Source organism: Diorhabda sublineata, chromosome 2 (assembly GCF_026230105.1).
Source record: "Diorhabda sublineata isolate icDioSubl1.1 chromosome 2, icDioSubl1.1, whole genome shotgun sequence".
Lineage (NCBI taxonomy): Eukaryota > Metazoa > Arthropoda > Insecta > Coleoptera > Chrysomelidae > Diorhabda > Diorhabda sublineata.
This window is the reverse complement of record NC_079475.1, coordinates 33,354,464-33,379,516: the sequence shown is the minus strand read 5'-3', so window position 1 is coordinate 33,379,516 and position 25,053 is coordinate 33,354,464. Positions and strand designations below refer to the sequence as shown.

The 25,053-nt window shown below is 31.5% G+C and overlaps 1 protein-coding gene across 1 annotated transcript in view; it reads left to right on the top strand.

Moving 5' to 3' along the window:
* Positions 1 to 25,053, top strand: part of LOC130440709 (fatty acid synthase-like) — an 83,507-nt gene that overhangs the window by 46,846 nt on the left and 11,608 nt on the right. The window contains exons 18-27 of the mRNA XM_056773997.1: positions 1,625 to 2,373; positions 5,335 to 5,491; positions 8,013 to 8,178; positions 8,382 to 8,853; positions 9,900 to 10,055; positions 13,516 to 13,767; positions 14,454 to 14,607; positions 18,213 to 18,420; positions 19,753 to 19,903; positions 22,448 to 22,757. Coding sequence (XP_056629975.1) covers positions 1,625 to 2,373; positions 5,335 to 5,491; positions 8,013 to 8,178; positions 8,382 to 8,853; positions 9,900 to 10,055; positions 13,516 to 13,767; positions 14,454 to 14,607; positions 18,213 to 18,420; positions 19,753 to 19,903; positions 22,448 to 22,757 — 2,775 coding nt within the window. The remainder of the gene's footprint in view (positions 1 to 1,624; positions 2,374 to 5,334; positions 5,492 to 8,012; positions 8,179 to 8,381; positions 8,854 to 9,899; positions 10,056 to 13,515; positions 13,768 to 14,453; positions 14,608 to 18,212; positions 18,421 to 19,752; positions 19,904 to 22,447; positions 22,758 to 25,053) is intronic.

Below are 25,053 nucleotides of genomic sequence, written 5' to 3'. Positions count from 1 at the left end.
TCAAAATCGGTTACTTTTATTTGAATACTTTGAGAGAAATAAAAAAATATTTCGCATGTCAGTAGAAAATTCTAGTCTATAATTTCCAATTGCAATTTAAGTATCGGAAACATCTGTATAAAAGTGTAACCACCACGTCCTATCCAACTCAAGTATTTGCAGTATAAAAAATATCTAAGTAAACAGTTTGGCGACATATTAATAACTTTCCATGTTCCTTTAACTTCTTTTAGAAGAAAAAATACATATGTTTATAGATTCCATTACTTGCCTGTGATTTTTGTTTCAGAGTACAATATATTGTGTGTAATAATAGATATTCTAACATAAATATGAAATCCTTCATGCTCTTCAATCACCAATCATTGTATATCAACATCAAAGTTAGCGTGTGTGATTTCTTGTACAGTTTTCAAAGTGGTTGGGAAATTGTTTAACAAGGATCGCACTGCTTCCACACTGAAAGGCCATCTGTTATCATTTGAAAACTTCTTTTATTAGGACTTCAATAGGTTTTAGTACTTTTTAGACTCGAACTCAGCTTGTCGTCTAGTAGATTTCTCAATAAACTTTTAAAAACTTTGTGATATAGAAACGTAATTATTATTGATACCAATCTCTAAGAACTACTACAATGCACTAATTGAATATACGAGTTGTGGTTATTTAATAACGAGTATTATCACCATCAATATATCCTTATCCCTATACCCTAAAATGAATCATCTTCAACATCTTCTCGGCCATCTTGAGAACGGTTTTCAATAAATAGTAAGTTCCAATTACAATTTCATTTTAAATTTCAATCAGTTACATCATATTAAATGAATATACTTCAGGCTAAGCAGCCTTTGACCTTTGACGTACTGTTTGTGTAACAGTGTGCTGAATATATTTGATTATTTCACTGAGCAAGTGATGTTTTATTGTCCAAATCCAGTGAATTCGAAATATTCTTTAGTTCATTTGCCTGACTTTACTATCAGTATTTTTCCTAAACACATAAATATGCTTTGTTATGTTTTGAGAGCTATAATGACAACAAATCTTGATTCATACGTTTGTTTGATAAAGATTGAAAATTGTACCAAGTTTTCAAAATGTAAATGTTTATTTGTTCGCACGAAACTCATATTTTAATCGCCGATTTCTCTGATGACAAAAGAGGGATCTACGAATTGTATTTGTTGGCCACTTTCTTTTAAAGTGATTTAGGCGTAGTTCCAAGAACTAACAATTTGCTTGTGTGATGTATAGTTCAAAAAAAGCCTCAATATAAGACTTTTGTCAAATATATTTCAATGTCTCCCTGTAATTTAGAGATTTTATATCATGTCATACGTATTTATTAATTAGTATTATTTTGTAACAAATGAAAAATATAATATTATGTTTGGACATTATTACATAGTAGAATCACACAAAAAGTCAAGTGTTTGAATTCCTCTAATCTAATCTGAACATTTTTATTGATGAATCATCATCCACCAACCACCCTTTGTAAAAGAAGTCAAATATCTATCTGCTATTCAACAACAAAAATGTTTAAATTATTTTAATAAAACTGATTGCCTCCTGCATCGAGAAGGATTTTTTAAACTAACAGGTAATTACATTATTTCAGGTACTGAAAATGGCTTATGAATCTTTAAAAGTAAACAGCTTTCTAGTATCTCGAGAACCTGAACAATTGGATATTGATATATTTACAACAAAAGTGAATGATTTTACAATATTCACAATCCACAAGACTCCTGAAGAGACTATAGTTCTCTTAAAGAAATGCTCAAAAACCAAAGATGTTTTTGCTTTAGACGTATCTTCTTCAGAAGAATTGGATTGGGTTCAATCATTGCAAGATATAATAAAGAAACACAAAAGTGACAATGTAGTATTATACACTCAAAATCCTCTAAGCGGAATTCTGGGATTTGTCAACTGTATTAGAAGAGAACCGGAAACTTCTTATATAAGAGCGCTGTTTGTTATGGATGATGCTGAAGAGTTTAATAAAAACAGTCCGTTTTATAAGCAACAACTTGATAAAAATATGGCAATAAACATTTGGAAAAATAATACTTGGGGCACATATAGACACTTACCATTGGATAATCTAGAAAATGTAAAATCAGAACATTTATTCGTAAATACCACTTCTAGAGGAGATTTGTCTACCATAAAATGGATCGAAAGCAATCTAAAAAAAGACATGATCACTCCTCCTGAGAAAACATTCGTTCATGTTCATTATGCACCGCTCAATTTTAGAGATATTATGACTGCAACTGCGAAAATAACTGTAGATGTTATTACAACGAATAGATTGGAACAAGAATGTATCCAAGGAATAGAATTTTCAGGATATACATCAGAGTAAGAAATATAGTATTAGTATCATATTGTTTCAAATTTCTATCATAACTTCATGAAATATTAGTTAAGAGGTTTAGAAAGATTTGAAGTTTTAATCTAAAATTCACTCTGTAAGTTTCAAGGAAAAATGTGTCAATATACATATAATTTGCAGTCAGTATGCATATGTTTGACATCTATACTACAGCTGAAAACTTCTATAAAAAATATACCTGTCAATAGCAAATATTTTGTAGATTTCCGTTACTTTTTTAATATGTGCGATCACTTATTGTTATTAGACAGTTATTGTAGTATTTCAGCTTGTCATTCCGTTATTACAAGTATACAAGCAAAGAATTTTTCTAAAAATTTGCTCGAAACAGTGACATACGAGTCAATGTAGGTTCTGGATAAAAAAATCAATTTATTTATTAACGTAGCCTCATTTGTGTTCTTTGAAGTTCATTTAACTTCCTTAATTTGCTCATTGCTAATTTGCTTCCAAATAAAAGATTTATCGAAGTCATTAAGATATTTATTAATGATATCGTTTCATTATTGAGATTGAATATGTTTCAGTCGAACCATTACTTATCTGCAAATAGTCGTGGAGTTGTTTATCTCCAGTGTCTAAAATCGATAATTTGGTTATCGAAACATGTGTCAAACAATGTAATTGTCAGTGCTGGGGCAGAGGTAGTGTAAACAGTTTGTTCGGTATTATTTGTTCATGGAGTAAAAAAATTCTTTATTTTGACTACTGTTTGCTCTTGATGTATTTTATGGATTCACGTTTCGCCCAGTAACGAAACAGCTAAAAAACTTGTCCCTATTGTTGATAAACACTGTTAAACATTTTTCCGTTATTACACAAGAGCATTTATAGTAGATTTTGAACAAACGGGGCACCCATCTTGCCGAGATCTTGTTAAGTACAAGTTATCATTCAAAACTGATATCACTGAATCATGTGAGATGATGACGGCTTATTCAATGTCCCATACTTTCAACCTCTTATCAGCCAACACCATATTGTGAATTTTTTTAATAATTTTGCGTGTAAAGATATTAATTGAGCGCCAAGACGTTCTGCGTCTTCTGTCTTAGTACGACGACAAAAAAAATCAATAAACCCTTTTCAACTTTGAAATACGTTGCACAAACTTTTCATAATATCTATTAAATTTAACTTTGATTTAAATGTTGTTTTTAATGCAAAATATTATAACGGGTACAGAAAATTCTCTTTGTTCTATTTTCTCATCAAATTGCGAGGTAGTCTGCAAAAAATAGTTCGTAAAATAAATAAAATCACAGATATCTGTTCATAAAAACAGAACATATGAATCGATAACCATTTGTTGTTTCTTCCATACCATGAACCAAGTAAAATACAACTTTACCCACAAGTGGAATAATGAAAAATATAATTTTGAACCATTCATGTTTTACTTATTGTTATAAATATACACACAATGTGATAAATATTTTAATCTTTGTTTTATCATATTTCACTCTATTTTAATCAATAACCTGTGCGTTTTGAATAGGTATCAATAAATGTTTTAAATTATTAGACACAATAAGTTCCAGAACGACCTTGGAGTTTTCTTATTATTTCAATCTATCATATTACAATACTTAATACAACTTTCTGCTATAGCAAACCTCCTCCACATACCTTGTCTTTTAAAAAGTTAATAACAGCTATTAAAGAAACGTCCCATTGAATAATTTCTGTAATTCTGATGTCATAAAAACAAAACTTGTGAAAAAAAAAAACCAATTTCGCAACTCAGTTCTTTTACCGTGAAAATTTTTGGGATCCATGTAATATTAAGTCGATTGATTCATTCAATTGCTACTTAAGTTATTATCTAATTAGCTGATCTAACAACATCTTATAATGTCCACATTAATATTAAAATTGTTTTATGTTCAAATACTTGTTTTGTTTTTGATGGCATCGTGTTTTCATGCGATGGTCAAGTCAATCTATTCTAATCAAACATAAAAGATTTTCTATATTATTGTGGTCACTATAAGATGTTGTTGGATAAGCTAATTATGTAATAACTTAAGACAGAAGGTCTCTTAAGTAGGGACTGAATAAATCAAACGACTTGGGCATCTCATTTCTTTTTGTAAGAACACCTTTTTTTTCTTTCCAATACCCTCTACTTCTTAAACACCAACAAAGAATTTTCTTAAAACCCTCTCTCTGTCTAATGAGCTTTTCTTATTTATGTATGTAGTCTTCCTCTTTTCTTTTTCCGGTACTACTTTTCTAGCTTCAGCTAAAGTTTTTCTCAAAGCCCACGTAAATGCTTCTTAGTCTATTGTTTTCACAAATTGAGGATTCCTGCGCTTTATTACTTCCAAAGTGGACATTAATAAGATACTGCAGAACCGATATTCATAAGAGCATTATTGAGCTTAGGCTTTGACTTGTGTGTATAGTTATAGCATATGATGTACACATAGGAAACTGTTCGCGATAAATATAAGCTCTATCAATAATTTCAAATTTAGTTTTGACCAGACCAAGCCCGTTAACATGTTCTTTATTAAATAAGTATATTTTTCTAATCAACCTTTACTTCTTGCACCTCTATTTTTGCTCGACTTCTAAATAAAATTCACTTAGGAAAATTCGATCGAGCTTCGCTATTGTGTGAATAAAATGTTGTACAAAACAATTATACATTAAGTAACTTTCCAGTCTATGTAATAATAATAAAAAAATCAATTTATAACGTTAACGTATGTCAGATACTTATTTTTAACCCTTCTAAAAGCAGAATCATGCTTTTTCTAAATGATTTCTAGATCTCGTACATTTTTCCTGTTTGTGTGACTACATCATATTATTTTATTCTCTAAATCTTCACCTTTCATTTATAGGGGTGAATTTGAATCTACTATTTCAAAATTTTAATCAGCAGAAATTTATTTCAAATTCGTTTCAATCAATTCTAGTGGAAGACGAGTTATGGGAATGGGACTTCACGGGCAGATGTCAACTTTGAATTTAGCGGATGAATATTTACTTTATGACGTTCCTGACACAATGTCTTTAAAAGAAGCAGCAACAATTCCTGTTGTTTACACAACTGTATTCTATGGATTGTTTATGGTAAGTAAATAAACAAGAGCATCAACTAATTTTGACAAATGATACTTAAAATAGCGCTTTTTATAAGCTGCATTATTTAATAGCTTAGATGATGAGGAGGCTCGATATGTAAAAAAATTTTGATGATTTTTCTGAAACCGTATAATTTTCATATATTTATAAAATAATCTATTCTGGATTTACCGTAAACTTCACCGAATAAACTTTGTTTTCAAATTTCAGTTATTTTCATTTCAGTATTGTTTTGTTTTAAATGAAAAAATATGATATAATTCATAATTTTCAGTGAAAAGAATTTGACTTGTGACAACAGTTGAAAATCTCTCTATACGCCAGGGATGAAGTTATATAATATACAGGGTATACATAAAGAAAGGTACCCTGCTAATATTTCATTCTGTTACGTTTGAAAAACAATGTTAAATAGATTTGTTTAATAATTAAGAATGATTCGATTAGAAGTATAGAGGATGCACAGTTACTCCATATTTTTTTTTAATAATACACCCTACAAATAATTTCAGTTTTTCATAATCTCTTAAATTGGAAATAAAAATATTTAGTACGCATAATTTACTTCCCTTTATCAACTCTAGATTCATTGATTACAAGTGTTGAATAATAATTTGTAAAACTACATTATTTAGGTAATTTAAAACATCAACAATAAAGTACAAGGGTGGCTCAAATATAAACCGAAATTTTGCTACAAAAAATTTCATTATTCAGTTCCCCCCAATTCGTAGACACGTGTGCAAACTTTCCAACGTGTGATTGTGATTGGTACCTGGTTGAAATTTTACAGTACTTCCTACGCTGAAGTCCAATTCTTCAGCAATATCGCGTACACTGCTGCGTCGGTCTCCTAAAATGAGTTTTTGTACAGCGCTGACGTTCTCATTGGTAACACTTGCTCTGGGGCGCCGCACATATGGCAAGCTTGCTACCACTTCTCGGCCTTTTCGGAAACAGGAACACTATTCATACACTTAAGTCTTAGAGAGGCACTCGCCTCCGAATTACTCGAGCAATTTTTAGTTGAAATTCCTCGGATTTTACATTAACTTGAACAAAAACGTATGATGATGCGTTGCGTAACAAGCACTAAAAGCACTTACGCGGTCCTGGCTGTTCTCTACTCTTCGTAACAGACCAGTCTAACATCCAGTGCAGTTAATTTTAAGTTTACTCAGAAATTTTCAAACACTCTCGTGTAACAATGAACCATGTTGCTGAAATCTTACAATTTGTACACTTTGGCAAATACAGGAATGAATGTGAAATAGCCACGCTCGTCAATGCGCGTTACTAGATGATGGTAGTAGGGATTAGTACGGTTTCTCAAGCAGGTATACTTGACTACTATTGTCAGTTCCGTTGTGACTGTTAGACAGTGAAGAGCACTGCGAGGGTACTTATGTTCATTATTTACCGTACTAATTCACCAAGTGCACCTCTTTGTCATCCGAATACTTTCTCATTTTAACTTTGTGCCTCACATACGTTTCTCGACATTCACTCCTATATTTGCCAAACTGTACAGACGGATATTACTATAACACCATTTTGTAATGCAGTTGATTGGATAGATATTCATCTATTCTTTGGTCGGCAATTTTTAGTTGAATTCACTAAAAATTTTAACATTCCTCCAAACTGCAAATTTCTAAAGTAAAGATAGTTCACAATAAGCTTATCCGCATTTACTCTATCGTCTCATCATAATAAAAATATTTTTCTGTTATGTGATTAACCTTAATTTGAAAGTACCTTTTAGCTTTCACTAATGATAGTGAGGAATAATTAATGAAATTTGTACACTATTAATAACAAGAAAACCTACTACTTACAAGCACATGTTTCACAAAAAATTAAAAACAGCGATATATTCTCACAGAAAGCATGAAGCGAATTCAAGTTTACTGCCAAAGTGATAGAAATTTTGGGGCATTTTTGGGAAAAAATTAATTAAATCAACCAAAATGTGATCTCATTGGCCAAACGACCTCAAGTAGCATGAATAGACATCATAAGACATGGATCAACTTTAAATAATAATAAAAGTCAATTGACTTCCTTGGTCGTCAAAATTATTAAATAGATAAATTTCGCGCCGAGAGTGCGACTTTTTACTTGTTTAGTAAGCAATTATTTAATAATTTTGAGCTCAAACGACCGACTCTTTGGAACTATTGAATATAAAATCATTCTGACTGAAAACTGAAAATATATACAGGTTTACCTGGTCAAAAAAATATGCTAATAGGTTATTTTGGATTAACGCCGCACTCTGTATACTTCTAATCGACTTATACAGACATGCTGAGTAATTTGAAAAAAATGTATTAAATATTCTTCAGTAAATCTAATATAAATTGAAATATTGACAAGTTACAGTACTTCATGAACATACTATATAAATTTATAGTACTTTTGGAGAAATATAACGAAAGGTTTTTGTTAAGAACAAAAACACATATCAGAGAATCATTAATATATATTCTAATTTCATAAATTTTAGAGATCAAAACTAAAAAAGGGGCAAACTATTCTTATCCATTCTGGAACTGGGGGGGTAGGACAAGCAGCAATTAGAGTAGCGCTGTATTATGGCTGTACTGTATTTACTACTGTTAGTACTGCCGAAAAAAGAGAATTTCTTCTTAAAACATTCCCACAACTTAAAAGTAAGTAAATTTTTCTATAGTTTGTATCATTGTCAGTAGTTACTATATAATCGTAAAAACCTATATTTTTTTCCTGAAAACTGATACCAATACGTTTACGAATTAATTAAACTTAAAATAATTAATCCCAATTAATTTCGATGTATTCTACAAACTGAGCTACCTTTTTTGTAAGCGTAAGAATAATAGCAATTTCTTTTTAGCCGAGCATATTGGCAATTCCCGAGACTTATCATTTGAGCATATGATACGGAAATATACAAAAGGTCGAGGTGTGGATGTAGTACTAAACTCTTTGGCTGAAGAAAAGCTTATAGCTTCCGTTAGATGTTTAGCACGCGGAGGAAATTTTGTCGAAATAGGAAAATTTGATTTTGGCAAGAATAATATGCTCTCGATGTCTCTTTTAAAAAAAGATGCCACTTTCCATGGAATTATGTTAGACGAAATGCTAAAAATGGGCCCTCAACAAAAGATTAAAGTTGCTCAATATATTAAAACTCATATGGGAAAATGTATTGTACCTCTGCCTATTTCTTGTTTTGGTTACAATCAAGTGGAAGAAGCTTTTAGATATATGTCTACTGGAAAGCATATAGGAAAAGTAATGATACAAATACGAGAAGAAGACAAAGTCCCACAAGCAGCTCCAGAATACTTTGTCGGATTTCCAAGGTAATTTTCACTTAACTTCGAGCATAAACTATCCATCTTTCCATGCATCAAATATTGTTTGTTCTTTGAAACTTTTAAACATTTGTAAGCAACGAGGGAACTCCTCCATCCCTGAAAGTTTTTACAAATATTTTTATATCATTGAGAAACACCATGAAAGCATAAGCGCCGAAAAAATGTAAAACGATAAAATCTGATTACCTACCGACTATAAAATTTGAATATTTCTTAAACCAAATGATTGTTAAAGATATTAATAGAAGAAGAAAAAGTACTGACAAGCTAACTTTATATAACGCAATTTAGCTAAACCTTCGATGAAAAAAAGTACATTGTGTTGTTATATTGCCTATTACTCGTCTCGATTTTAAGTCTCTCATTATTCGAAATAAGTTTTTGAAACAAATAAAAATCTCTACGTTTCGATATATTTCAAAAACTAATTTCCATTTAGAAAATACCTAACTAAAATCGAGACGATCAACAAACGCATATAAAAAGGTCCACGAAGTGAAAAATTAAAAAAATGTCATTTGGAGCAACAATCACATCGCGAGCTTGAACTAACTAGGGGAAGGGTAATTTTATTTCATAGATATATATATTTTAATAATTATCAATGATGAGGGGAGTATAACTTTACTCAAATAATAACTAGATAAAAGAGCGATATATTTATTAGAAGTGCAATTCAAGTAGATTGTGCTGAAATATATCTGTTTCACATAATATCATTGGGAATCGGCAACGTTAAAATAATTAACGCGATCCTAATGACTAAGTAACCGAAGAAAAGTGTTCAAACGTTTGCTTTGATGGAGCAGTTGCGAACGCTTATTGATGTAGAATACAAAGTAGCGTTTATTATCCCTTCTTCCACATATAAACGCCTATAATTTCTCGGGGATTGTAGTACAAAAAAATCATTCTCGAAAAATATCGGTTCTTTGATAAAGCGTACTATCCAAATAAGATTTTATTGAAAACAACTATTGGAGAGAGATGCAGGTTCACTGAACTCAAAAGCTTGATATTCGATATTTCAGATACTTCTGTGACTCCGAAAAAACATATATTATTGTTGGAGGTTTGGGAGGTTTCGGATTAGAATTGGCAGACTGGTTAATATTGAAAGGAGCCAAAAATTTAGTACTTACATCAAGAAAAGGACTTTCAACTGGATACCAAAAAGCAAGAATGAGGTAGGTTAATATCTTTCATAATGTAATTGATCAATAAGATCAATGTGATCACAACAAAAAAAATTAGATGACACACTTTAGTTGTTTTTCGAGCTTAACCTCTATTTATCTATGACTTAAAAACTAAAGTAAAAATTACATAGCACTTTTTGAAGAAAGTTACTTATAGAGCTAAAAAATGTTTGGCAACATAACAGAGAAGAGCTCTTTAACTTCATAGCTATGATGATTTCCTGGAAAATTCTAAAATTGGGACTTATCAAGTTTTTTCCATGTCACATTTATAATAATACTACATTATAATTATTCTAAATCACTTTAATCTTCCTCAGAATCACGGTCATTCAAATCAGTCAATTACAAACAAAAACAAATATATTAAAAACTAGTACATGTTGCATAGATTGGTTTTTAACTCTTTTTACGTGGAATTTCTCCTATTCTCGGTGCTAATATTTGAAAATTCTTTCATTATCAGTTCTACAACATAGAAGGAGTTTTTGGATGAAGTGTTAGTAGTTATTGTCTGCCTTCTTAGATTGGACCATATTAATTTGAATGGATTTGAAACACAGTATTCGGAGGTATTCTAAAAACATGTGATCATTGCTCTTGGCCATATCTTCTACAATATATTATTTGGCAATTATTATTTTTTCTAAAACCTCTATGAGTTTCTTCTTTATATAAAATATAAAGACGAAATATAAATCTTATTCAAGTAGAAACTCCTGTATGTCTGTTTTGAAAGAATATTTAGTTGAAATTTCACAAATTTGTCATGTTTGCATGTTGTGCTGGTACAAGTTTTTTTTGAACCAAGACTCAAAAGGGTCCCTTGAGTATCCTAGTGGTAATCATGCCGCGAACTTTGTGTTATATATTCGTCTCTCCACTTTATCAAACGCCTACTGTTTGCCTTTTATTCGCTGTTTTATATAAAAAAACCACGTTTTTTTAAATCTTCCCAGGGTTCGTACCAAAGATACCTCAAGAATATGTTTCCGTTTCATACATAGTGTAAATTGTTTTGAGTATTGGAGTTAACCTATCAAGTGTGATTTTTGAAAAATTTCCTCTTCGTTTCATTGTCACACTTTGCTTTGCAATTTTGTAGAATGTAGTCTGAATTATATTTTTTAAAAACATTGTTATCTGGAAAGTATCTCTTCTGGACATTCCTTGACTACAAAGTCGGTTAAATATTAAAAACAAAAATCACTGTTTGAGTATCTGATGGTCTCTCTCGAGATGACGTTTACCGAATCTGTAAATAGACTTGGTTGATGGTTGATCTTGAAGCCACGTTTGCCATATACTTTATTGTCCATAAAATATTTATTTAAGAATAATTTCACCTTCAATACATCGCACACTTGCACAGCTCACAACTAACTACTGATTGTTAAAATATTTGGAATTATGTATAATAACCTATCTACTTTTATTATTTTCTCAGTATTATTTGATTTAGTAACCGGTTTTGTTTAGGAATTCCAATGGTTTAATTTTTCTGTGTAATATTGTTCTTTACCTAAACTTTTCGACGATTCACTGATTCTGAAAATTAAATATTATAATGCGGACCTGGACTGGAGTTGTTTAAAACTCAGTTCGCAGTGAGGCATCTCTTATTGTGAAAGAAAACAACAGTAGTTATAAAAACAAATTCAATTTTAATCAATGTGCAAAATTTATCTTCTAACTTTGCAATGACACAATTCTCAAATGTTTTCAAAACTTTTTGAAAAATTTTGTTTTGTTTTTAAACGGTAATCTATCACTAATTCTAATCGAAGGTCTTAAAAAGAATTAAGTGGTCTAGGTTGAGCTTTGAACCCACAAATAAATCTATTTGAGTTGAATCAGGCGACCTGGACACTCAGTAGATTGTTGGGATATTCGAACTGGATAGGCCATAGGTAAACATTTTAAAAATCTCAATTATTTTACAGGAATTTCATATACATATTAAAAAAGTAATTCATTTAATTAAAAAATAAACATAGTTGGATGTATTATGCAAGCAGTGTCAAAATGATATGTTACCAATTTCCATTGAGTTTTCTCAAATGGATATTCTAGGCACTATAAAGATGAAAGTGTAAACTACGATAAAAGTTATATTGAAATTGGAAAGAACAATAACGAAATTATATTTATAATTACACTGCTGTTATATTACATTCGTGGTGCAGCTTTTTCTAATTATTATTTAGTTTTGCCTTTCCGTTAAAAATTGATTAAGCAGGCTCACCAATTTCTTTGGAGTGACCAGAATAAGTAGAAGTGGCTAGTTTTTTATCTGTTGAAAACAGTAAATATTCTCACCGTATATGGGCTCATAACATCATAAAAAGAATAAGAATTGAGATATTTGTATGAAATTTATTTGTCGGTGTTATTGAGGACAAGTAAGATGAGCGTTTAATGAAATTGTTATTTATTGTTTTTCGAAATATTGCACTTGTCAGTCCAAATATAAACATTAAATCTCTATTAGAAGATTAGTTTCAAGTATGGAAAATATAGAAGAAATCGAATAATGCAAAATTATTGCCACGTTTTAAAATAAAATCAAGATTTGAGGAAATCATTTACAGTTAATAATTTGGTAGAACAAACAATTCACGGGTCGGTGTGTTGAAACAGGTATGAAATGCATAAGCAACAAAGTATAGTTCAATAATCAAGAAAATCAGGCACTCAAATATGTATCTATGTATGTATGGATTTGGGGTCTCGTATAAATTGCAGCCCAAAAGATCTATTGCGTCCCCCTTTCTTGCTGCGATACTGGAGAACCCAGTGTTAACAGATGATCCATCAATCCCACTCATTTTAGAAAGTCTAGAATGTGGGATGACTGTAATTGTCAGAGATTATCGTTTTTCACACTTCAAGAGAATGTGGATAGAGGTTTCGTCCTCTGTGCAAAAAAATCTACTAGGTCTAGCGTCTTCAGGTATTTATTAACCTAACCTAACAGTGCCCCGATAGAATACCTGTTAGTATTCGTAAATTGTTTTAACATACATTCAGCAGATCTTCGCTGGTTATAGTTTCCCAGAAGAGTCTTAGCCTGTATCAGCCCCTCTAGGTTGTCCCAATAATTGGTTTTGCTCTTATATACTTTTAGAGAAGCAACAAATGGAACAGAAATCAAAACTTAGAAGTCTCAATGACAAGGCAACTGCTTACTATGCAAAGAACGTTGTAGGAGGCCAACTGACTATTTCCGAGCATTTTGAGCAAACTCCGACATATCCCAGATTTAGTATTTCATAATTTAATTCAATATTTAAAAACAAAAAATGAACAGTTGTACGGATTTTTTGTCCCCGCACTCTCAGATGTGAGAACGTCCATGATTTTAATAAGCTCAATTATAAAATATACCTAAATTCTAGAAACTTTTAGAAATAATGATTCTGTCGAACTTCAACTATGATTTTTTTAGAATTTGGAAATCATATGGTACAGTGGTACATATATCTCAAGAAGATATTTGTACTGAAGAAGGATGTAGGAATCTCTTAGAACAAGCTAATAAACTAGGAGATGTTGATGCAATTTTTAACTTAGCTGTTATTCTAGCTGACGCAATATTTGAAAATCAAACGGAAGAATCTTTTAAAACTTCACTTGGACCTAAAGCAGTAGCAACGAATCATTTAGACAAATTATCAAGAATATTATGCCCAAAACTTAAGTAAGTTTTCTTAATTTTAGTAACTATCATTGAGATTATGCTCTTTTCAAAATAATTGCAAATTATACTTGGTCAAAAATTAATTAATTAATTAGAAATCTGCTCATTTGAATTATTGTACAAAGTTGTGAGTGGGTTTTCCAGACTTTTTTTGTGATAAGTTTTTAAAGAAGATAGTCCAAAATTGTTTGAAAAATGTTCGTTGAACTAACAACTCTCATCATGAACTGAGCACCCATCTAACTAGAAAATTAGATGAAAAGATATTCGTTCTTACGAATTCCATACCAGCCGTTAATTTTTTTTTTAGAATTTTGGTTTTTACAGATTATTTTCCAATGAAGGTTATTCGCCGCACTTTAATTTACAATTCTGTAACTATTCGCCTTTTTGCAACGTGCAAGGTCAAGTTATTTTTCAAGGCAATGGCAAATAGTTATTCTATGCTTTTTCTTTTTATCAGCTGGCAAGGGATTTTGAGATTTAGTTGTTGGTTTAGTCCCCATGATACACGACACCTACAGTTTCTAACAGTATACGGAGCCCCGCTCTTTTCAAACACATCGCTATTATCCGTGATATTTCTGTCCTCCAACGATTATGGAATGACCAGCCTCCATCCGCGAAAATTATTGTCATTATCATTGCGTTATTACTATTTTGAAGAAATTGTGTTATTGTTTTAGAGATTTCGTGATATTCTCATCTGTGTCCTGCGGTAGAGGCAATGCTGGACAAACTAATTATGGGATGGCAAATTCAATTATGGAAAGGATATGTGAAAAAAGAAAATCAGATGGATATCCAGCACTGGCTATACAATGGGGAGCAATTGGAGATGTGAGAATATTTTTTAGTTTATTACACCTTCTATTCAAAACTAGAAAGTGGCCAGCGACATATCTGTGCATATAGAAAAAAAGCTTCATGGATTTTAACGCTCTAAAAACATATTGTTAACCATTTTCTCATATGTTCTAAGATAATAGAAAATAAGAATGCTCATTTTTAGATCATAAATATTTGTTAACAGTATTATCATTTGAAGTTATCATAAGAGATACTTTTAGTAAGGTTTCTAAAATACCATGTCACTGTTTGTGCGAAAATTTTTAGAAATAGGCAAATCACTAGTAACCACTGCTATAAGAGAGTTTTATCTATGAGAAACTCAAATCTTTACGGAATGTTTGATATTTTTTCTAATTGTACATTTACGTTACTTATGGTTGGCACCAGCTGCTGAGTGTAAAAATTATAGCCCTTTATGAACCCCTGCGTAGATATTAAGGTGGAACATGAAAAATTGTTTTGTAATAATGAAAAATGTGTTCCCTTTTCAATCCACATAACCAAAATATTTTTGTTTTAATTTATAAATAAAAACTAATGGTGCCGCAGAGCTGTTGATTACAAAAATTATCTCGAGGTTATTATCAATTGTCTTCAAGCTACATTATCTCATATTAAAATTCATATATTACCCATTACCAAGAAATATGTAAAAATAGACACACCCATATTAAAATTCGGATCTGAGATATGGACACTCACACAGAAACATAAAAGTAAAATACAAAGTACAGAGGTGAAATTTCTGAGAAAAATAGATAATAAATCAAAATACGACAAGATAAGGAATAACACTATAAGAGAAAATTTAAAACAAATTCAACACATAATAAAAGAAGAACAAATGAAATGATTTGGCCATCTTAAAAGAATAGGAGAAGAACGATTGATAAGGAAGATATATGAAGCATAAACTTACGTAAAAAAGGAAGCAAGACCGACGAGAAGCTGGACAGAAGAAACTCAAGTCCTTACGGAATGTTTGATATTTTTTCTAATTGCACATTTAGGTCACTTAACCTCTCCATATATATTAAATTGGAACAAAATAGAAGAAGGACAAATGAGATGATTTAGCCATGTTATGAGAATAGAAGAAGAACGATTAATAAGTAAATCATATGAAGCACATGCTTACAAAAAAAGAAAGATCGAGGAGGAGTTGGACAGAAGAAATTAAGATAGCAGGTATAAATATTGGAATTAGATGGCAGGTAATTGGAAAAAAGGCTCAGAACAGGAGAGTAAAGAAACTGCTGTGGAAAAGGGAGCCAACGTAATGATTCAACTCCAACATATCTTACACCTGACTAGGTAGAAAGGCTTCGGGATTAAGTGAGTACCCAAAGAAGTAAAGTGTTCTATTTTTAGACAGAAGACAGTCTAATTGTTTGACCTTGGTCCATGATAATGAGCTCAGTTCGTTTTTTCTACGAGAGTAGTGCGGTTATACTATGAACGGTGATTATTGTTGGGTTTTCGTTGTTTCCTCTTGAGGTTTGAATTACTTCAGTGAATAAGATATTCGATTAAAACGAGCCTAAGACTAGACATTTTTCAAAGTCTCCCGTGTTTGGTGAACCAAAAGAATTAACTTTCGACTGTTGTGTTTTAGCCACAAATGAAGACTGAAACATCAGAACATTTTCTTAAAACAATTACAAAATATATGGTTGAAAGAGTCAATTCCAACAGTTTCTATAATAATCTCACTTTCAATAATTAATTTTAGACAATCTGTAAGAAAATTTTTTGATATAGATAAGCTATAAGCGATAAGCTCTTGTAAATACGAGGATTTTACTTTGTGAAGTGCCTATAAGGGCAAAAGTACAAAACTACGAATATAAAACGATCGCAAGTTTAAAAGACATGAAAACCATCTTCAGAAGAAAGAAACAAATTGCATTTTTTTAAGATTCATCATTGGCATCTGAACAAGACCTTTGCACCAACGTCAATGATCCTAAATGTGAATAAAAAAGTTGAATTTGTCTGCCATCGCTCTCGCAGTTTAACGAACAGAGACAAATGCCGCTTTGCAAGACCTGGGAAACATTTCCGACGGAAACAAAGAAGAGGATATCGATAGGTTGACGTTGAAAAGACAAAGAATTGAAAAAAATGAAGAGTGTACAAGTTGGCAGAAAAGACAGTATTATAATTACTGAAAGAAATAAAAATAGAGTTTATAGAAAAGTTATGAGAGAAATTTATCAAGCTCTATCAACCGAAGTATTGTCCGAGAACTTGGCAAAAAATAAAGCTCATTCTCGCTGGTTAACGACTGTGGATAGAATTTTACGTTTAAATGTTTCATGTGAAATTCCTTCAAGAAATCCTGAAGTTCTTGTCGAATTTGTTATTAAGTTTTATAATTGAATGTGGTCCAACATCAAACTGAAACCTTCTTGCAAATATTGTGCTATTCATTTGTGGAAAATCATCAAATATACTAGGTACGTCGAAAATAGTATAGGTACGTCGTTGATCCATTTATTCAAAGAAATGCCAACCCAGAAAACAAACAACTTCATTTTTTGTTATAATTAAGATCCACCCTAGTAAATATCGATGGCTCGACGTATAAATTTGCAATATTTGCAATAATGTGTAAACAAAGAATACAGTTTCATAAAGGACATATTTCTATTATTCAGAGATAAAACGTTTAAAAATATATGTTGCTGATCAATATTTCAATTTCTGGACTGAATAAGTGTACCAACAATCAATTGAAGCGGAAAAAGCCGTCCCATTGCTTTAGATATTTATTAAAAATTAATGCATTTATTGCTGAATCTTGAAATAACTAGATCATTTTCCCTTAAAGAAATCCTAAAAATGATTTGTTTCGGTAAAACAGAAGCAAATTGTGTTGGCAAACCCATCTCTAAATTTTTAATAAAACTATCTAGGTATATAAATTAAAATCAAGCTAGATTAATTCATCTAAATTCTCAACAGTACGAGTATATCATATACCCTCATGTGTTGAAACGATCCATAACAAGTTTCAATCCATTCTAACTTGTCAGTCTGATACACATCAGATTTATGGAGATTGTGTTTGCGTTTGTTTGTGTATACCTGACGTATTTTTTTTGTATCAAATTAAAAAAATTTCAAACAATTCACTAGATATTAAAATCAGTTAATGATTAAGGCGAGGAACAGTCGATAATGTTCTTCGACATTGAAAACAGAAAAAACTATACAAAAATAGAACAAAGTTATTGGCGATTAACTATTCCGAAAAAAAAAGGCCTGAAAAATGCATAAACGTATTTTATTTTCAACATGACAGCCCCAGGTGTGAGATATTGGTCTTTAAAACTTTGTTTTACTATTTTTATAAGCCACCGACTTCTTGCTCTTCCTGTGCTGGAATGACATTACTTCTAACACTGAAAAGGCTATGACAGAAAAAATAAAAACCAAAACCAAAAAACGTTCCATACATGTTTCCACTACTTTTAAAAATATTAAGTTAACATTTATCAGAATAATTCATCTTATTTAAAACGCAATGTACATTTTTATTTATATATTACTTCTGTTTTTTATACAATTTAATAATTTAAATATATTAGGTTGGTCTAGTAGCAGAATTACAAGAAGAACATATTCAGTTAGAGATTGGAGGAACTCTACAACAGAAGATCTCGTCCTGTTTGAACGTCTTAAATAACTTTTTGAGACATAGAGATGTAACAATAGTGTCCAGTGTAGTAGTAGCTGAAAAACGAGGCGGTTTATCTTCTTGCGATAATGTAGTTGATTCTGTCTTAAATATATTAGGTGAGTTCATAAAATATCCCTATCACGTTTCTGAAATGTGTAGAGTTTATCGGAGAAATATATTCGGTTTTTTTATTCAAAAAATGACGAAATGACGAAAAATTCGTTGGCAGAGACCACTAGCTAATCAAATACTCTTACTACAAAATATACACTATTTTTTCGTTTAAATATCTCGGGACATTATGAGAAGATTTTAGAGCCACATTGTTGTGACTAGAAAGACAACAACTATTTTCATTCTGGTAATACCTACTTATCGCTAAAATATTTATAAAATGGATATTGATTATGATTCGAAATATACGGGACACCACCGGAGTGAAAAAATTTTGTTCAAGTAAGATATAAATTTAGAGGAGATAATGACAGAGAGAATTCAGTTTATGTTGTAGGAAATGTAACATAAATATAAATGTTCCAGATTTTCCCAGTAGTTCACTTAAGAAAGAAAACACCCTTCACTATTATGGCTACCATGTGTCTAACTTTATTTTAACAATCACTATTCATACAATTGCAAAAGGCTGTGAGTGTTTGAGCGTGCAAACTGTGTGTTTATGTGGTTATCGAGTCACTCTCCGTGACTTTTAGTAATTTGACTTTTTATGCAGTTCCCGTAAATCTTTGTTGCGGATATACTACAGGGCGTTAGCTTCATATTCATTATGCCATTGCATCATAGCAGCCACTAACAAAAATTCAATAAATGAATTAAAAAAATACCTTACTTTAAGTTTAATTTTAAAATTATGTAAAACTAAGTAAGTAACAAAGTGACAAGTGGTCAGTGGATTACTGTCATTACTATAATATATCTGCTGCTGCCTTGGTTTTGGAGCCTGATAGATAGGTTAGTTGTTAAACCAAAAGTAACTAGATTTCTCCCTAGAATTGCAGCTAGCACGCAATAAGATAGGTACCAATATGATATTTTGCAAGTGCGAAATCTTGCATGAAACAATCAGCAGTACTTTTTCTGCGCATGCTTTTTATCAAGAAATATTGCGCCTTGCATTGCATTGCAGGTTGTATTGCATCATGAAAAGCGTCCCTTAAAAATAAAAATAATGGTGTCTGTTATTTATTTACTTTACACGAGCGCATGTAGATATTTCTTCGGTGACTTGAGAAGAGCATTATAATACATTATATTACTGAGATGAGTAGATACATGAGATCACTAAGCTTTCAATAGTTATTATGAATGTATAAAAATAACTATAATAACTTTTTCTTTTTCAAAACCTACATAATCCACTGGATCGTTTTAATTCGTACATATCCAAAATAGTGTTTATTTTGATTGCAAAAAATATTATTTTCTAACAGGTATAACTGATGCTAAAATAGTCAGCCCTCATGCGACTCTACCAGAACTAGGAATGGATTCAATGACAGGAGTGGAAATCAAACAAACGTTAGAAAGAGAATTCGAAATTTTCCTCTCTCCAAAAGATATAAAATCGATAACTTTAGCCAAGTAAGTAACAAATATCCTTAATAAAGACTAAAATTTTAAATATATATTTGGAGAATAGTGTATTGTTTCATTAATAGTGAAAGTGATACTGTTGTGACGAATATGTGTGTTTTCAAATGCATATGAGTATTCCTAACACATGTTTTGAGCAATTAAATTGTCAACTGCTTCTACAAATGTCCATAGTTAATATTTAAGTCAAATCATTAATAATAAAATTTTGTTCTGAGACAATCCGTTAAATCGTTCGTTCGCTTGTTCGTACGAACCTGCATTTAGCAGAATAAATTATAGCGTGCAATTAAAAAAAGCAAAAATTATATAGGAGCAATATATCTAAACCTAATACACAGAAATTAAAATTAGTAAATACCAATAGTCGGAATCAACAACTCTGCAAATTATTTCCTTTGTATCGTGTATATTTAATTATTCTCACTTTAACTAATAGTATTTTTAACTAAAAAAATAAAAAAATAACTTCTTTTGTATCGTAGACGGCATAATTAATTTTCATAAAAAAATGTTTTCTTCACAAATATTCATGTTAATATTCTTGAAATAAGCCTTTCAAGGAACTTTCTTAATAATGAAAAACTAATTTATTGCTATTTAACTACGAGAATAAATAATGTTAATTTCAGGGTAGATTGATTTGACTACATAAAAAGAAAAAAAATTCAAAATTTTCCTTAGTCAAAAAAATCTTTAGAGCACATTAAGAAAATCTAAATCAGCCGAGTTTGGGTTAAGCATGGTGGCCATCCTCATGTGGCCACACTATCTCTATCAAGCCACTGTAGGTACTAAGTAACGGGATGCATAATGGATTGCAATATATATAAGATCAAGGTTGAAATTTTTAATAATAGGTAATCCATTTCATTTATAGTTCTACACTTTACCTATAAAATCATACCAAATATAGAATAAGTAAAACAAAAGTCTGTTTCAAAATAGGAGAATGTGAAAAATTGACCTTACGCAGTTTGGTATATAATGTATAAGTATGTATATATGTATAACATGGTACGGGGATGTCTCAAAAGTACATAGACCAATGAAGATAACACAAAAATTTTAGAAAAAAATATATATTTATTTTTCAATGTAATCTCCCTTTAGCTCCATACACTTTTCCCAGCGATGTTTAATAAGTTCGATATCACTTTTATAATAAGAATCGTCAAGCTCCTCAAAATAGCCATTAATACCAATATCAACTCTTCATTGTTGGAAAATCTTTCACCACCGAGCTATATATTCAAGTCTGGGAGCAGAAAATATTCCTCAATTTGACAAATAGCGTGCATGAGATAGCTATTCCAACGTTAATCCATTTATGTTGGCCATTAAATAATGGATGTGTGACCTTATGCTTTGATGAAATATCATTTCATTCTTGCTTAATTTCTTCGCTCAAACGTTGCAATAATTTCGCATAATACTCGCCGTTGATAGTTTTTCTTATTTCAAGAAAGTCAATAAAAATTATCCCACGCGCATCCCAAAAAACCGATGCCATGACCTTGTTTCAGACGGAACGGTCTTTGTTTTCTTTGGAGCCAGTTCCTTTTTGTCAGTCTATTGTTTTGATTGTTTATTTGTTTCGGGTGTGAAGTGATTGACCTACGTTTCATCCATGGTTATAAAACGGCGCAAAAATTCAGCTTTATTTCTGAAAAACGTTGCCAAACACTCGATGGAAATATCTTCACGCCGCTGTTTTTGTTCCATGGTGAGCAAACGCGGCACCCAGTTTTCTTCTGTCCAAATTTTAAGTTAATATGTGATGTACTGCACTTTTTGAAACGCCTACTACGTCTGCTAGCTAGCGCACTTGCAGTCAACGATCATCCAGTACCGCTTTTTGGATTTTCTTCAACATTTCTGAAGTCGTAGCCTCATTTGATCGACCACTGCGATGCTAGTCTTCGCAGGTCGTTTGGCCTACTGATGATAACGAAGGAGAAGTCTCGCCCAGAGTAGAATCTATCTCAGCTTTTATATTGGTTGCGCTGAACTGAAAACGTTCACTACCGAATAAATATTAAATAAGGTGGCGTATTCAAACTTGAAACAGATACTGTACAGATTGTGTACTTTCTAATACAATGGTATTTTTCAAGCAACTACTGCCATCTCTAAGTAGGGCCAGATACTTCTGGGACCGTACTCGTATGTGAGGTATATGAAGTAATGAGTAAAGTAACGATACTATAGTAACACGTATAGTAACGAATACATACGGGTATTCTTTTTACACTTCCAAAATACTACTATAAGATACAAATCCAAGCATAAGTAGTTTGTCATCTTTTATTTTTCACTGCTCCTTTCCTGAAATACTGTTGATCGGTGCTTCTTTCTTTTTTGTTTCTCTTATTATTTATTTATCATTTATTAATAATTCATCATTCATTATATTCAATAAACAATTTTCCGCTTTTCTCTGGCTGTTACTCATTGCATTCATTTATAGTATGAGTATTATGATCTAACTATGCACTCTGAGAAAATTAACTTCCTTCTCATATATTTTAGAATAAAAGAAATTCAAGAAAAGAGATGCTTAGATGAAGAAGAAACAGTAAAACCAGTAGATGTTATTGATTGGGAGATTATTTTGAAAAACCTTAACACAATGGATCTAATGTCAACGGAAATAGTTTTGAAATCGAATCTATCAGAAGATACTGATGGGCCAACATTGCTCATATTTCCAGGTATTGAGGGATATGCCCAACTTTTCTCGCAGATGGCAACGCATTTGAATGCTCACGTAGTAGTATATCAATATTGGGAAAAAGCTAATTTCAATACAGTTGATGACATAATCCTGTTATTGTTACCGGTAAGGCAATAACATTCATATTTTTTCTAATTTGATGCAATTTATGCATTCGCATAAAAAAATTTGATTATCACAAAAATATTTTCATTATTCATAACTTATTTACACAATCAGTTTTACGGCCAACATACACCGAATATAGTAAAATAGACGATGGATTCAGCTAAGCTGATTGGGAAAATAAAATTCTTTTAACACGTTGAGCCCCAACAAAAATTAATAAACTTTCCCTAGAGGCAAAAATTTTTTTGCGTTTTTACACTCCATATAGGGTGTGAATCCAAAAAATATAGAGAAAAAGTTTATTTGGAATAAAAAATGCGAAAAAAAGTTTTTTTGTGCGGTCTATAGGGCCAGTCTGGGCCCGAGGGAAAGTTTACCACGGACACTCTTCCCAGGGCCCAGAGCGTGACATGTTGATGCTTTCTACAAAGCATGCTGATGAGACAATATGCGTTAAAAAACGATCAGGAGTAATTGTAAAACCTCAAACCGTGGGCTTCTATAAATCTATATGATATATTGATAAAGACGTTGCTGTGGTATAAGAAAATTTGCTATTGAGCTGTTATTTGGTACAGCAATGAGAAAGGTCAATACTTTTTATAGAAAAATAACGAAAAAGAAAATTAAGCAATTACTGATTTGCAAATCAGTGTAGCAAAGAAGGAAACTACGGATGTTGATGATCAAGAGGCAAAAACCAAAAAACCCCATTGACTAGTAAAGAAAGCAGGTCTAAGTCACAAGGTGAGAAGAGACTGCGTGTGGTACAGTGAAAAAAAGTTAAAAAAAACTTATTGTAAAGTCCAAAGTAAAAAAGTGATGACTTTTTACAATGTTTGTATTAAAAAATCCCATTATTTTATGCCGTTTTATTTTCGAGAAATCATATTTAATTGTTATTATATTGTAATATTGTTTTTGTCATGTTTTTTATACCCTTAAAAACAAAATTAGCAAAAATAGGTACATGTAATGTAAAAGTAGCACAGAATAAAAATTTTAATCAAATATTATTCGAATTATATCGAAAAAAACAAAAGATATATGAAATCTAGAACAAAATAAAATAGACCGAGTATAAGGTAATGTTCGAAGAACTCGGGACGTTCCAACCAAACCTAACACTTTCAAATACAAGCTTTTCGGCCGCCGAGGTTTGAAATAAAATATGCTGTGGGGAAAGTTCAGTTGCCTATGAACCGCACCAGGGCTCAACGTGTTAAACTTCAATATCAGTTTACATACACCTCGAAGTAGAGTCGTTTCTATCTGTCTTGTTTTATTGCCATTAAATACGTGAAACTGGAGATACATGTTACCTGTCAACTGCAATGTCAGTTCCCAATGATAAAAAATCCGCAAAAATATCGTTCTTCGCAGTCCAAATCTTATCATTCATATTGAAACAAATATCTTTTTCCAATAACTAAACACCGTCCTTCAAGCTCGAAATCTTTTCGTTGATTTTAACCGAAATATTGTTCCTCAAAGGAGAAATATCGTCCTCAATGGTCGACATCTTCTCGTCGATATTAGCCGAAATATCGTTCTTCAAAGTTAAAATCTTCTCGTTCATATTGACAAGATCATGTTGGAAAACTCGTAGAGTGAATGGATGTGAAAAATAAAAGGATGTATTTTTCAAAATTTTATTATTATAATCTTATTGTGTATTAAAAAACATAGACGAGAGGTAAATGTAAATAATCAACGTTTAAAAATAACACCAGTCAGATGGCTTACATGCCTATTAATGCATTCTTGTAGACGATTTCTGAAATGGACCATCAGTCATGAAGCATGCGCTGAGGTCGTTTTTCTTGCGCTTTACTTTCAGGAATCCCCACAAGAGAAAATCACATAGTGTGAGGTTGGAAAAATCTCATTAACAATATTCATGTTCAAATGGGCTGTACGGCTTGTGGCTCCGTCTTGTTGGAATAAAATTTGATTCACTGCATGTTGACCAAGTTGAAAAATGAAGAATGACCTAAACATTTGCTATTACTACCCTGCGTTCCCGGTAACAGGCCCCCTTTCATTTTCGAAAAAAAAAATGACTCCTGATGAGGACAAGGCCGTCGCATTGGCTGAGTGAAGAGGTAGTTGATGAAGATTTTGATCACTTCACTACCTGAAGATTTATTTCGCAGAATTGCCGCCGGACAGAGAAATTATTTTCGTTCAATGCCTGACTCACTTGAATTTTGTAAGGATGATAGTGCAAATTTGACCTTAAGATCCTTTCGACAGACCTGCCGAATATTCCAAGATGCGCTGATCTTCGCGG